This window comes from Neolamprologus multifasciatus, chromosome 15 (genome assembly GCF_963576455.1).
Source record: "Neolamprologus multifasciatus chromosome 15, fNeoMul1.2, whole genome shotgun sequence".
NCBI classification, from domain to species: domain Eukaryota; kingdom Metazoa; phylum Chordata; class Actinopteri; order Cichliformes; family Cichlidae; genus Neolamprologus; species Neolamprologus multifasciatus.
In genome coordinates, this window is record NC_140453.1 from 18,869,678 (window position 1) to 18,884,889 (window position 15,212).

General features: G+C 39.4%; 1 protein-coding gene across 2 annotated transcripts in view; it reads right to left on the minus strand.

Annotated features, from left to right (window-relative positions):
- scara5 (scavenger receptor class A, member 5 (putative)) overlaps positions 1–15,212 on the minus strand; it is a 129,935-nt gene that overhangs the window by 79,351 nt on the left and 35,372 nt on the right. For both annotated transcript variants that reach the window (XM_085132553.1, XM_085132554.1), the window contains exons 4-7: positions 3,740–3,939; positions 2,851–3,029; positions 2,642–2,768; positions 2,386–2,554 (exon numbers count right to left, since the gene is read on the minus strand). In XM_085132553.1, the coding sequence (XP_084988679.1) occupies positions 2,386–2,554; positions 2,642–2,768; positions 2,851–3,029; positions 3,740–3,939 (675 nt within the window). The remainder of the gene's footprint in view (positions 1–2,385; positions 2,555–2,641; positions 2,769–2,850; positions 3,030–3,739; positions 3,940–15,212) is intronic.

The window sequence follows — 15,212 nt, forward strand, 5'->3', positions numbered from 1 at the left end:
TTATGCTACGTGCCGAGTTATGGGTGAAATCCAGTACAATCACAGTCCTGCGGTAATACACGTTCCAGCCATGTATTCTAGCCCTGACCCCAACCTTGTCCCTAGTGCTAACCATAACCTTATCCCTAGCCTTAACCAGCACTATAATGACGTTAAACAGTGTTTTCCAAAGGATTTAAGTAAAATGAACGAACACGTGTAGATTGATTCCAAACGGTTTTCATGTTTCCTCGTTTTTCCGATCTCATCATTTAGGGATGTGTTGGGTGCCCGGAAGCGTAATATGTTGACGAATTGTCACCTAGCATAAAATATTAGTTTTTGGGAGTGAGAACATGTTGTGAAGCAAGACCCCTGCAGCAAAGATTGGGTTAGGGTTGTAGGACACTACATCATATGAAATGTGGTTGTGAATGGTTACCTGTATTCAGTAGCAGATGACCTGTCTAGTGTATCCCATGATTCACTTTACATGGGATACTCATGGGAACCCCATGACCCTCAACTAGACAAGCAGTTAAGAAAATGTACTTATGCATATATGTATTTATGCATGTATGTATGGATGGATGGATGGAAGATTGCAAAACAGTTCACTAAGCAACTCGAGCTGCATTGCATCAGACACAATAACATGCCTCACGTCATTTACCAAACACAACCTCCCAGTTTGGCAAGCTATTTTGACCATGCTGTTTTGACCCTGATGGATGAACCAAACCATCCATTTGTAGGCTTTGATGGGATATTTACTTGTCAATTCTCAATTTGTATATCGTATTTGAGTGGAGTGATGAGCTCTGGTGCCTGGACACCGAACTCTAGCTGTAGTCTTCTGCTGTAACAAAAGAATCATTTCAGATGTGACTTGTCTGGCTGAACTAACATATGGAAGCCGTAATTAAAATCATCTGGTGTATTTACCCTTAGCAGGCAGATGTTACCGTAGGTTATACAGTTTTTGCATCAGTCATCAAAAAAAGTCTTGGAGCAATATTTTAAACAACTTCTCATGTTATTGTTATTAATGCAACAAGTACCATGTGTGGCACAAAGATCACAGCGAGTCAGAGAAATTAAAGACAAATGAACTGAATAAGAAGAGAAGAGGAAAGAGATGAGAGCAAAAAGGAGGGTAAACATGGATAGAGATGTAAAACCTTTTTTGGCCGAGGTGACTGAGAGCTAACAACAAACAAATGGGGCTAAAGAGCTAAAACCAATGACAGAGCAGAGTGATTGAGTTTTCATTCTGTATGTAGAGTCTAAATTTAACCCACAATTGTTTCCAGGCTCAGGAGAAATGGCATCCCACCCACACGTGAAACAGACACGAGATCAGGGGTCTCATTCAGTTTCAGTTGTCATCAATCAGCTTGGGCTGTGTCCCCTGCCAGCATTACATCATGGCATACCTATTTTGATTTTAACAAGCCAGAGAAGTCATTTGGTGCACTGGCAGCGAGAGTCATACCACGTCGGGACTAATCAGTTCTGCACAAATTGGAGGAAGAACATTCAGAGCTGCTTAAAAGCCCTGGGCAATATTCCCACAATGTAAAATCATGTTTGCATGCTAGGGTCACTTGTACTTAATCACACTACAAGCATCCACTGGCTCAGATGTGCTGTTGTTAAAGATCTTTTGGGGCATTAAGGTCCACCCAAAGGGATTAATTATACTATGATGTAAAGTTCTCATGTTCTTGCATGTTTTTAATGTATTCTCTTGATATATAAGGTACATTTTATTTTGTAAAGGTCACACTGGCTGTACAGTGCAATGCAAAAGCTCTAGGTTCTCAGAGGGATCTGACTGTTCAGCCATACAGCCATAATGATAATAATGAAAAGCAAGCTGCAGTTACATGAAGAACAAGGAGTTTTGCAACAGATGGTGCAGCTTCTATAGAGCCACAGTCTCAATATCATGAAGTCATGGGCTATTACGTGATCACAGAAGACAATGTAGCAGAATAATTCTACAGAAGAGCTTTAGTAAGATGTTTAGCAAGTTCAGCAAATTCAGTACGTGTACCATGTAAGCCATTCTCGCTAATGCTTTTATGTTCTATGTTTTTACATTATTATGATGTGTCATATTTTAATTTCAGCACTTTGTGATTTTTATCTGTGAAATGTACTATAAAATGCATTTTACTTACTTAGTTACTTACTAACTGAATCTATCAGCACATATTTCTGAAGAATTTAAACCAAATGACCTGTTTGAGTGTTGCGTGTCAGTTTAGAGGTCTTCTTTCAAGTTTTTAATAAAGTATTAATGTTTTCTCTATTCTCTATTAATGCTATACTCCAACTGTTCTTCTTCATTCCTATTCATATTTTGCTGATGAGAACAAACATCAACATCTTTTTGCTCACCTTCTAATATTGTGAGGTTCTTCAGAGCCATGGAGTGCTCCCAGTCCTTCAGACGGAGGTCCTCTGTGATTGTGTTCAGGATCTCCATCTCATTCCTCAACTGGGCCTCCGTGTGGACGTGGGTCACCCATAAACTGCTGGTGTCCTCTGTTATGTTGCTGATCTGGACCTGAATGTGGGACGTTTATGACTCCGTTTATGAAAAGTAGGTCTGATGTAGAGGTAACTTTTGTGCAAGCTATTATGAACATCTAACCTGTAAGTCACGTATCTTCAAATGGTGAATACTGACATCGTTGCTGAAGGTGTGGTTGACAGCTCCCACTGTCCAGTTGACCTCGTCTAATTTTTCCCTCAGTTCACTCACATGACTCGAGGTTTCCCTAAAGTAAATCAGAATCCCACAGAAGTCCATTTGAATGTTATTAAATGCAGTAGACTACAAAAACTGTATTAAACGTGTACCTCAGCAGAACGTCATGATCACGAAGCCACGTGGATGCTCGGGCCACCTCCGAACTCAAGCTCGTCAGGTTCCGACCCGCGGAGCTGCTTAGTGAGGACAACCTGTCATCCAACTGCACCAGGTAGCCTTCTGACTGTAGAGAGTGAGCCTGCATGCTCCTCAGCTCCACCTCCAAGCCCTGCAAGGAAAAGGACTCGGACTAATGGTAGTATTTCTATCATCAGCCTTTATTTTTCAACCTTAAACTTAAATTCATTAAGCATGGATTGTTGGTTTGTTGCCCTACAATGCTCCCCCTTTGGCACTTCTCTTTTCACCAGCTAGCCAGTTTGCAGAAGCCCCTGACTGAGCCATGGCCTCAGAACAGTGGCCGTACCAATGCAACACCACTGGCAGCTGAAGGTTGAGAAAGGGTTGTAGTAGAGATTCTTAAAAGAACTCTGCAACACATCTGGTGTCAACATCAGAGGCATAAAAAAAGAAATGTTTTTGCTAAATCACTGTCTCCCAGATAGATCAGACAGAGGAGATCCATAAGCAAAAAAAGGTCAAGTACCACCAACTGTTGTGCCTACTGTGAACCCAATCAAGTGAGCTACAGATCCCAGGCCAGTCCGTTAGGCTCCTGCTAACAGCAGAGGTGTGGAATAGAAGAGCCCCAAAGAGTATTCTTGAAAACACTACAGGGTGGCTGGGCATCTGTTCTTTGGTCAAATGGGGGAGACGAGCTTGTCTCTAACGATCAAAGCACCAAAACACTCAATGATGCCTGGGGTGAACCATTTCTGAGTATTCCTGTTTAAATTGGGCCACCTTCATTGATCACACTTTCCTCTATAAACATTTAAGATACAATAAAATGGGGCATCCAGATATCTTGTGTTGTACCTTGATGAAGATCTCCAGCCTCTGCAGCCAGTTGCTGTGGTTCTGGAAGAGGTTTTCCAGTTTCCAGATGTTCTCCAGCAGGTCAGCCTGTTTGGACTCCTCTCCCAGGGTCTGCTGGAGCAGCTGGGAGCGCTCTGACATCCGGGTCGCATTCTCCGTCAGCACCTCCTGCCGCTGAGAAGACACCTGGGAGCGAGAGACTGGGGAGGGAAAGAGTGAGGAAGAGAGTCAGAGATTTGTTCTAAGTGTTGAAGCAACAATCCCTCAGCTAAAGCAAAAGTCCCCAAAATTGAGTTTCATTTACTATCAATCACGGAGCTCGCCAGCACTGTAATGTAGAGCAGATGTTGAGTCAGGCGCCTGCTGTGATTCTGGTTGTCTATTTATGCTGAATGTATTGTTTGGTTAAGTCAAGACCTAAATAGTTTTACGAGTTTCTTTACTTGGAGTGCATATATAACATGACATTGTGGAAATTCTGCCTTCATTTTGAGTAATGCTGAAGTTGGCTTCTGCATGCCGGTATTTATCCAATGCTTGGAATTTTGTTTCACAGGTATGATGCATTGACTTCCTATGATAAAAAATCCATTTCAAACATACTTCCCTCCTTCTCAACCGTCTACCTAGTGTTCTGACATCAACACCTACAAGGGTTATATAGTACAAAATTGAGGACGAGAGGACTTTTTTTGTCATTCTACATTAAACATAAAACCACAGTGAATCCTTTCTATTAATGCATTTCAATTCTGGAGACATGGTTAAATCTAAGTAGTGGCTGTTTAGCTGTAACATCACATTTGATGATGGTTAAAGCGAAGAGGAAAATTTCTCGTCTTGCATTTTCCTGTTGCATAAAGGTCCCTTCTCTAGCCTTCGCTCTCTTCTGTACCGTATCTAATGAGGAAAAACCAACATGGTTTTATGTTATGTTGAAAGCATGCTGCATTGTAACAGCTCGATAGCCTGGCAGATATTTTGAAACCAGATCCTCAGCGCTGTGCCACGATGGCAACCTCTTCTCTGCAGGACCAGTGTGTGAAAAACCTTCAAAAGGAGAAAAAGGACGAACTGAGGAAATGGGAGGAAGCAGATTATTCCCTTCACACATGTTCCTCGACACGCTAATGCCCCTAACAGCTCGATATCACACACTCTGAATATTCCCGTTACCACGAATCTAAGACAGCAGTGTGTTTCTGCATGTGTGGCTTCATGTTCCTGCATTGTGGCCAGGAATCAGCAGCATGACTTCAGGGAAAGAAAAGTGCTGCAAAGCCGCAGCACTGCAAACAAACCATCTGAATTTCATCTCATTATGTGTGTTAGGTTTATTCCTAATGACCTGAAAAACTAAATAAGCGGCAATCTGTCCACTACACAGGGTGCTTAATTGCTAAATGATGGTCTGTCAGCAGCAGCAGAACCTGACACTATGGAGTGTATCAGGAGTACTTCTACATGAAAACAAAGAAAGAAAGAAAACATGAACAAGAAGCTGTAGGATAAGAAAAAGAAGAGGAGGTAAGAAAGAAAGTGATGAAAAATAGAGCAAAGGAAGAAGGAGAAGGATAATCGCACAGACAAATCTTGTTTGCAGTTGTGCTTATTGTTTGGGACAGGTACCATGAGTAGAAATGCAAAGCTCAAGTTACACAGTTTGGTTCTCATGATCAGAAAAATGCTTGAATGATGAAAGCTGTAGATGTCAGCCTGTTACAGTTCCCCATTTGAAAACACTGAGAATGTTAGAAGAAAAAAATGTTGGTGTATACACTACAAAGTTACTGTTTGTATCGTCTTAAAACTATTTTGAAAATGTAATCGTTATTATCTTTCAAAGACTATTTTAGACATCGGTCATCTCCACTCTTCTTCACTTGCCTAAACTAAAAAACTGCTTCAGACTGTGAAGAGTTTCTCTCTTAATGTTATATACACATCTTAATCTTATACAAGTCTGTACTAAGCCTGATATTTATATGTTATCTACTCTTGAGGTGAAGCTAAAAGCTTGAGGTAACACAGCTTCTCCGGTCACAGCTGGGAAGCTGGGAAATAACCCGTGTTAATAGGTCAGGTCAACAGAGTCACTGGTGTTTTTAAACCTTTTCTTTACAAGCTATCTGAGAACCTTGCATCACTTTACTGGATTTTTGACTTACTTTTATTTCTTGTTATGTTACTTTAAACTGTGTTTGGCTTTGTCATATTTGCTTAAAGGACCAGAGGGAAAAGGAAGGAGGAAACAATTTATGTTTCTCCACTGACTTTGGTTTGCATGAAGGTGTCTCCTTGACATCTACTGGTAAAACAACTTAAAATTGCTTAAAAGCTGTAGTAAAGCGGGATTAACGACAGCAGGATAACTGGAGGTTTTTACATACTTCTAACTGAAACACTGAGCATTGAAATGGACAGACAGAAACTTGAATATAGTCAAAAGAAAAAAAAGATGTGTGCGTGAAAGAAGAAGGGCGAAACTCATTATAACTACATCTGCAACAAGTACGTTGACACTGATGAAACAAATATATAAATGCCAGTTTCAGGCTGCTGTGTTTCTATAAATTATGCAAAATCATTTCAACAGTATGAAGCCTATAGAAGGATGTGGCATAAACTTAACATATTGACAAGGGCCTTGGTAGCTTGTACATAGTTATCATTAGCTGTCAGCTAACTAAATGTAGGGTGCATAAATATTTCTTCTGACATAGCAACAGTTGCATGTTGAGACCAAATGTTTCTGCTCCACTGGGCAGCTTTCAGAGAATGCGGCGCTACAGTCTGTCAGTCACTGTTTACTTTATTCTATGCTGCTTGTGTACATGCGAGTTTAGAAAGTGCTCTATAAATAAATATTATTATTGCAATTTAACATGATCTGCCAACACATGTTTTGCAGGATCTTGGATGTTGTCTTATGGTTTCAGGCATTATGATGTCACACAAAGAAGGTCCAGGGTTTGAGCTTGCATGTTCTCCCTGTGCGTATGTGGGTTCTCTCTACAGTGCTCATATGATCCAAAGACATGCATGTTAAGCTAACTGGTGGTTTGGTCTGTGATATGAGCACAAATGGGTGTCTGTCTCTGTGTACTGACCCTATAAAAGACTGGTGACCTGTCCAGATAATGCCACAGTGTTTTATGGCAGTTGGATGGGTATCTGTCTGACCTGTGGCCCTGTGTTGAGGAAATGGATCCTTCCATTAATGAGCTATGAAAAATATGGCATGAAGATTTCATCAACACCACTGGTTGAGATGCAGACCCAAACAGAGTTTTCACAGTGATTTACACATGTCTGCGTATATTTGGATTCACTGGTCCCTCAGACTTGTTGTCATGGATTTTCAGTCCAGTTTGTAATTTAGTATACCTCAGCGCTTTCTCCCTATTTCCCTTTATGAAGAATGGCTTTTAGAGAGCCATCCTTCCACTGAGACCATTGCTGATGAGGCTTCAGTGAGCAGTAAATGGATTAGCTAAAGGTCCAGATGCATGTCTCAGGTCCTTTGTCAGGTCTTTTCTGTCTACCCTTATTAAGCATGTGACTTTTAAATATTGCTCAGTTTTCTAGGATTGATATTTCCTTTTTATCCTCCACTTGTCCAGTTTTCTCAATTTTGTTGGAACACACTGCACACCATGCTGAGATATACCAAGTTCTCAGCTAATAGCTCTTTAGGAATGAACTTGTTGGTCTAAAAGTTTCTATCTGTCAAACGATGTTATCATTGATATTTTTCATAGATACAAATGAGGGGTTTTTGTTACAGGGTGCGAGAAACACAGTGCCAAAGTTCTTCTGCTTATTTTTTTTGTTTTTTGCTTTATTCATTCAAAGACTTTTCTTTGTTTGACTTCAGAAACAAATTCTCTCAAAATTAAGCAGTAAATGTCCAAAAAAACAAGAAAAAAAGAAAGACATTAAGAAAACCTGGAGAACTAGTGCTCAATACCGCTTGAAAAATTACAATAAAGTCTGGCTCCTTGGAAGTAAAATAGAAAGAAATGAAGGGTGTTTCAAGACTTTTGTATTTGTACATCTCTTTCAGTCATTAACCCCAATCATTAAGGTCCTCTCAGTTTTTAAGGTGTGACTTCAGGCAAAGCTGATGAGAAATGGCTTGAAAGTTGAGACATACGCCTGACAAATCCATTTCAAAGCTCTTAAAGCTCAGCTCTGTAGGATGGGAAAGTCATCTTGTCTCTTTTCCAACCCCCTTCTATTCTTTGCTGTGTATTTCACACAAGAGCACAAGCACACATACACACACACAGTGGCATGGCAGAAATATTCAAAACAGATTAGCCCCATATTGACAGCTTCATGGTCTTTGAGTTCTTCTGTCGAGACACAGAGGAGGCACACACTTGATCCATTCATGTATCAAATGCTGGGAGCACAGGCCAGCTCAACAGCTGGGCTTCTCTGTGTAATGTGGAAGAGTCCCACTTTGTCAGTACATATGAATGTGCAGATGATCTGAGGTATCATCTGCATTCAGTGAGGTCGGGAAGAACATTTACCAAGCAAACCACCCTGTTCTGAGCAAAACCTGTTTAGATGGTTCGTTAAAAAGAAACAACCAGCGTGAGGTTACAGATGTAACTGTCACCAGTAGAGTAAGGCTGTGCAGGTGAATTGGTTTTAAACTCTTGGTTTTAACTTGTCCCAAGTTATACATATGTGAATTTAGTACAGTGTACACATTCCCCTCCTGGCTTTTTTTTTTTTAGGAAAAGATCATGGCCTGGATTAAAATGTCACAAACTGGGAATTATAGAACTGCCTTATTAATGCCATGACCTGATGCATCCAGGTCCACAGCTAAAAGAGGCCTTGTACATAAATTTACTATACCAGAGGCTTTGAGTTTGGGACACCTCAAGCACCAGTATAAGTGATGACAGGATTTTGGTAACATTGGTGCACAACACAATCAATGTGGTAACCATAAACTAGGTTTCAAAATCCCTAAAAATGTCATTAGCCCTGATCCAGTGATGTACAGGCGCACTATGACATCCCATTTAATGTGCTTATAGGTGCAACAGATGATTTGAAAATAGGCATAAGATAAGATATAAGACTATACTGAGCGTTTATGGGCTCTAAAATATCAAAACCAAACAGATTTAGGGGTGTTCAGATTTTAACAAATTGGTCAAAAATGGAAGTGAAAAAAACAATCATTTGAAGTGGAAAGACTGTGTGCAATGCAGTTATGATTCATGCAAGTCTACAGTAGCACTTTCATGTTAGTTATATCTATAAATACAAAAGCAGGGTGATCAGAGAAGACTAGAAACTTAAAGGTGAAGACAATACTGCATCACAACATTTGCTGCGTACCACTTACAGTGATGGTATGGACGATGATGGGTGTAAGATGTTGTGTTTGTCCTATAAAAAAAAGTATTGTACTTTTAGAAATAAGAGGTTGTGTTGATTTTGTGAATATCTGGCAACTTTGTTATTGCCTGTAACTTATGTGTCATATTACACGTAGATACCTTGGAGACCTAGTGGTAAGTTCTAAATGTTTGTACATGTATGTGAAAAACCTAAAGTATTTCCCTATGTACACACACACACACACACAAAGAAAATCGTTTGACATTGTTTGACAGCGAGGGGAGACAGAGTGAGGTCTATCAGAGTTGCACTCCTGTGTGAGCAAAGCCAGAGCCAACATGTTGCCTTCATTTATCTCTTTATCTGCACCCTCTGTGTGTGTGTGCATACTTTTATAACATATATATGGTTACTCACCCTCCTTTTGGATACAAAATCCAACATCAACGTAATAGTTAGGTTTTGGCCAGTGGTGATTACGGTCAAGATAACTCTGCAGGAAATGAACTTAAGTCAGTGCAATGTCCTGTGAAGTGATCGATCTGAGTTTTCGACCTTGGTAGCCTGAGAATCAGGCAAATCTGAGAGCTCATGTTTCCTTTGCTCTGGCAGAATCCATCTGGCTCTTCTCCTGTTGAAACATAGTTCGACCTGGCCTCATTTTTGCCGAGCCAATCACAACTGTTTATCTGATATGGTTTGTATTTGATTTGATGGCTGACATCTCTGTATTCCATTTACAGTTTCCATCTCTCAGTCCTCATCAGTGTTTCAATGCTCTGATTGCTTATAGGTCTGTCCTGTGGCCTCCAAAGGTATTTTGATCTCTGATCATTTCCAATTCCGCTTTGAAATCTAAACTGAACAGTGAGGTTTCAAACTGGGAAGGCATTATTTGGATAGTGAAGATATTCTGGGATGTTGAGACAGACCTGCAAAGCCATCTTTGAAGTTACAGTTCAGGGTTTTCTGTGTGGAATGTGCTAAAATTACAGACGTTGTATCTTGTGAAACATGCTTCAGTATTTCTGGTGTCAAACTTCATCCACAAAATGTGTTGCTACAAAAGAACCAAAAGTTACTTTGGATCTAATAAAGCATTTGCACTGTTAATTTCTGCTGTTTTTCTTTTATATGGGTGTGCGCCACTGGACAACAGAGCCAGTGAATGAAGTGAAGCCTCCAAGCTACTTCCAGCAGGCAACTAAAGTTGGCGTGCATCACTATCTTAACGTAACTACATGCCCTCCTAATATGGTGGTCTATTTTTGGTCTATTTTAGGCCTCATCACATAGGCTTAGAGACAAATCAGCGGCCCATCAACAACTTTCAGTCACTTGAGAAAAATGTGTATTTCCTCACTGACTGGTGAGTGATTGTTGGCAGTTGCTACATGGTGAAAGAAGTTGTTCATACTGTTCACCAGCTAGTGAAACTAGAAAAAGTACAACCCAAACTGGAAACGGAGACTGTTCACCTTTGAAGTAAAAGTTTTGTGTTATCACAGCAAGCCATCCTTTTGTAACTTTTACTCTGAAGGCTAACAGTCCCCATTTCACGTTTGTGTCAAACAAGTTTTTCTGCTGCTGTCTTTTTCTGTCATGTCATAATACTTGGTGTTTATATTTTGAAACTTATAATTTTGTTCACATCATGTTTCATAAGCGCCTTTCTTTGATTATCATATATTTTGTTATTTACTTCAGTTAAAATCTAATTTCCTGACAGTTAAATTGAATTTAGTGTAATTGAATTAGTTTTGCGCAACATCGGTATGAACTTGCAGGAGGTCTGCGTGTTTAATTTTATATCCGTTCCTGTATGTTCTTGCACATTAATGTGAAAGGCAAACAGTTTCTCATTAAACAGCCCCTCTGAGCTGCAGGTCTTTCATCATCCATTGCTCTGTTGTGTACAAGTCAAATGTCCTGCAGTGCTCTGTCTTCTGGCCTGCACCCATGGTTACTAATCTCCCTGTTTAGCTTTCTCACAGGCTTTTTAATAAAGTTGCTTAATACACAGGAAGTCTCTCTCACTCCGTGTGGGTGTGTTTCAAAGAAATGAAAGCAGCTTCTTTTAAGGACCATTACTAACAGATTCAGTGAATGACTTCAATTATCCAGTTTTTTGTACAAATTTGTATAACATGGTGATATATTTCAGGGTGCTTTGGAGAACAACATTAGCAATGATTCCTATTTCCAAATAGTCAAACAACTGAGTTTCAATAGTGCTTTTTTTGTTTCAGTTGTACACAGCGCACAGTTTTTACCACATTATTCTCAAAATACTGCGCCTTTATTGTCTAAAAGGTTTGTCTACAAATGTTATTTACAATTTTTTTGCTTCCAAAAAATTTAAATTTTCCAAAATATTAAATCTGTATATTTGTTCTTAACTTTTTGAGCTAAATAATATATATTCTAGTAAAACTTACTTTCTCTCACTTCTTCCACATTCTGATGGTCTCGTTTGAACTTTGGAAGGTATTCTTGACCATACATGCCTAAATGTATTTACTTGCTGCCACCTGATTGGCTGATTTATATATTTACATTAATGAGCAGTTGAACAGGTATATCTAATGAAGTAGCCAGTGCGTATACATTGTGTACTATTTTGCCCTTGATCCTATATTCCAGCTTCTTTCTGGCTTGGAAAATCCAGCAACAATCATCCATAAAAATAAACATACTCAAATGTTTGGATGCAGTTTGGTAATGAATGCCAGCACACAGACATGCAAACACACACATGCACAAATGCATACACACACACACACACGAGTAAACAAAGTAAATGAAGTTGTCAGACAAGCAATAATTTTTTTCTTATAGCAGAGTTCATTGTTCTTTCTGTACTGTTTATCTTTCTTTGCAGCTGCAATATGTCATGTCAATTATTTTATAGTCCCAGAATCAGTTTGAGTTGCTTTCTGGAGGCTGTTTGATATACAAAGGTAGTTGTAGTTGCAGTGCATATGAAGCTAAGTATACAAAGACCACACCAACTTCGACTGTTCCTAGTTAGTGTGGTCTCTGTATACACTACATTGGTCAGTCTGGGATCATGTGTGTGGCATTGAATGCGCAGGTTCTGAGTTTTCTGTTCAAACTTCTCATCACAAGTGTGATTTTTGTTGCCCACAGAATAAAAGTAGGAATGTAAATATAATCTCTATGATGATACCCGTCCACCTATTCATTATGCAGACCTATGCTTCACTATAAATAAACTCCTACACTGCAATTTATGGTATAACCCCTCAAAGCAAAAGTTTGAAGCTCACAAGGTTTTCATCAGTGGACCTCCATGAAGGAGTCAGACATGGCAGATAGAGTTGTGACAAAACTTCTGAGCCTCCACTTGTCTGCTCCTTCTGTGATGGTGACCTTTCCATCTCCATACAGACTTTCATTTTAAGGAAAGACATCTGATCAGTCACCGATGTGGAGAAGGTGTTGTCTTGACATTAACCAGAGCACTGTGTTTGAATCATATCCGGGCTCACCAGTTATCCAACCCAAATACAGCAACACTGAAGGGCCAGAACAACCAGTCCCAGCAGGTTGAGGCTGGAACTGGTTTATTCATTCAAAAAAATCAAAACAGAACTGAGAAAACATTTTAGCTATTGAGACATTTAAGCTGGCAGAGATGCAAATTTTCTTTAAAAAAGATTAACCAAATATTGACACAATTTTTCAGTAGACAACTTAAACTAATTCAACATTCACAGACCATATAATGTAGCTCTAAAACAGAAATTGAATTTGGTGCAGATTTCATAATTGACCAACCAGCAATGAAAGTGATCTGACCTGTGAGACAGATGAAAAATAGCAAACTGGAGAACCATTAAAACAGCTGTTTCTCACCTAAAAATAGGCGATTTTTAGTGTGTCTAAAACACAAACTCAGACGTTATTGTATAACACTGTTTTTCGCATGTGTTAAAAACTAAAAAAGACCGGCCAGTAGTCAGACAAGAACTGACCAACATCCTTCTTGACTTTGAAGGGATGCCAACGCAGGAAAGAGGGAAGGAAATAAAGAAGAAAGAGTCTTTTACTGACCTGCAGACCTGAAAGCCTTCCAGCAGTGAATGAGAATGAAATTACAGGACCTTAAAATCCGAAAGTGAACAACCTGCCTTCTTTAAGCTGACATCAAAAAGACAGACATTACTTTATTTGAAGAGGAAGAAAAACAAAAGGTTGGATTAATATCCGGAGTAAAGCTTAGTTACTGCTTTGATGAAACTGGAGTGTGATAAAGATTAAAATAGACAGCTCTTTTTTTTTAAACAATTGCAGAGAATCAGAATAAAATAAACAGAAAGAAACAAGGAAACTAAAATTACTATCACTACATATATCATCTACTGGCAAAAATTGAGTAAAATCAGTTGATCTTTGAGTCTTTATATAAAATCTTATCACTATCCTGAATTTGTGACATAGTTTTGTCTAAATTCTTGATGCATGATTAAAAACGCGATTGTTAAATTCACAGCCCAGCTAAACCAGAAACCCCTTCAAGAAATTCTTTCGAGGCATTTCTTTTTCACAAACTGACTTGTTTACTGTGCTCAAACTCAGTGAGGCCTTTAGAACCACCCACTCTTTTAAAAATGTTTTTAAAGGCAGACTGCATGGCTAGATTTTAAACACTCTGTTACTATGAAACTTAAAACACCCGGCTTCAAAAAGGTGTGGTCAATACTTTTGTCCAAGTAGTGTAGGTCTAACTATATCTGTGTGTAGTTTGGTGCTGCAGTAGTGACAGAAGGAAACTCCACCCATTCGTTTTTAACAGTATACATGAGTTTGGTTCATGGGCGTAGCAAATCTCAAGCCTTCTTTCTACCCAGCCATCTCTCTGATTAAGAGACATAATCTCTCCAGTGTGTTTTAGGTCTGCCTGGAAGTTTCTTATATGCCCAAAAGATCTCACCGAGGAGACATCCAGGAGGCATCATGTTAAGTTTCCAAAAAAAGCTCAGTGGGTTAGTGGTTTTAGTCAGACTCTCCCAAATGCCTGAGATCCTCAACCTGTCTTTGAAGGTGGTCAAAGTCACCCTTTGGAGGAAGCTTTTTTGTTTCTTAAGTTTCATTCTTATAGTCACTATTCACAGATAATGGCCATAGATCAAGGTAGCATAGATTGATCAAAAAATAAAGTCAATTTCACGCTCAGCTCTCTTCACCACAAAATCTGCAAAACTGTATTCATCTGCCAGTCTCCTGCTTCACTCATGACCTGAGATACTTGAACTTCATATAGTTGAGGGTGGAATGAGGACTCCACCCTTAACTATATGAGAACCAAAGCCACAGATTTGTAAGTGCTAATTGATTTCTTAGCTACGTCACTCTCCTGCAAACTGCTCAAGGCCAAGCTGGAAGTCGCCAACAGAACCCCCCCTCCCCCTCTGCCCCTTAGCTGTTCCTAAAAGTTCTGTCCATAAAAATTATGAACAGAATCTGTAAAGAAACTCAAACCTACATTTACATCTAGTAAGTACTTCATATCAATTTTATACCTTAGCATCACAGTTGAGAATTCAATTATTTATATTACTACAGTGGCCACCTCAAGGAGATTTATATTGTAAGGTAAATACTGTGGGATTAAGGAAATTATTTTATTGCTACAATATATCCTGCATCATTAATAATATAATCTATAGCATTGATACTGCATTAAGATGTTCATTAAAACCTGCCGGGCTCACATTAACCTTTTATTACAGGTGCAGCCATAATAATTGTACACACACATTGCATTTTGTGCTTATTAAAGAGTTGAAGTTCAGTCAATTAAGGAAAGGTCATAAGCCTCGTTCGGCGCGATGTCCGGACGATCTATTGTGTAAGTGACTTGGAGCTACAGAAGGTTAAAACTGCATACACGCCTACAAAACACATATAATACATACAATCTAGAAACAGGCCTGAGCAAAGACCTGAATGTATTCAGCAACCTGTTGCATTTGAGTTTGCTTAGTAACAGGTGACAGAAGATGACGGTGTCATGGTGTCAGAGAGGAGGACAAGTCCACGGGAGCCTTCAGGGCCTGAAGTCATCGCCATATTTGGA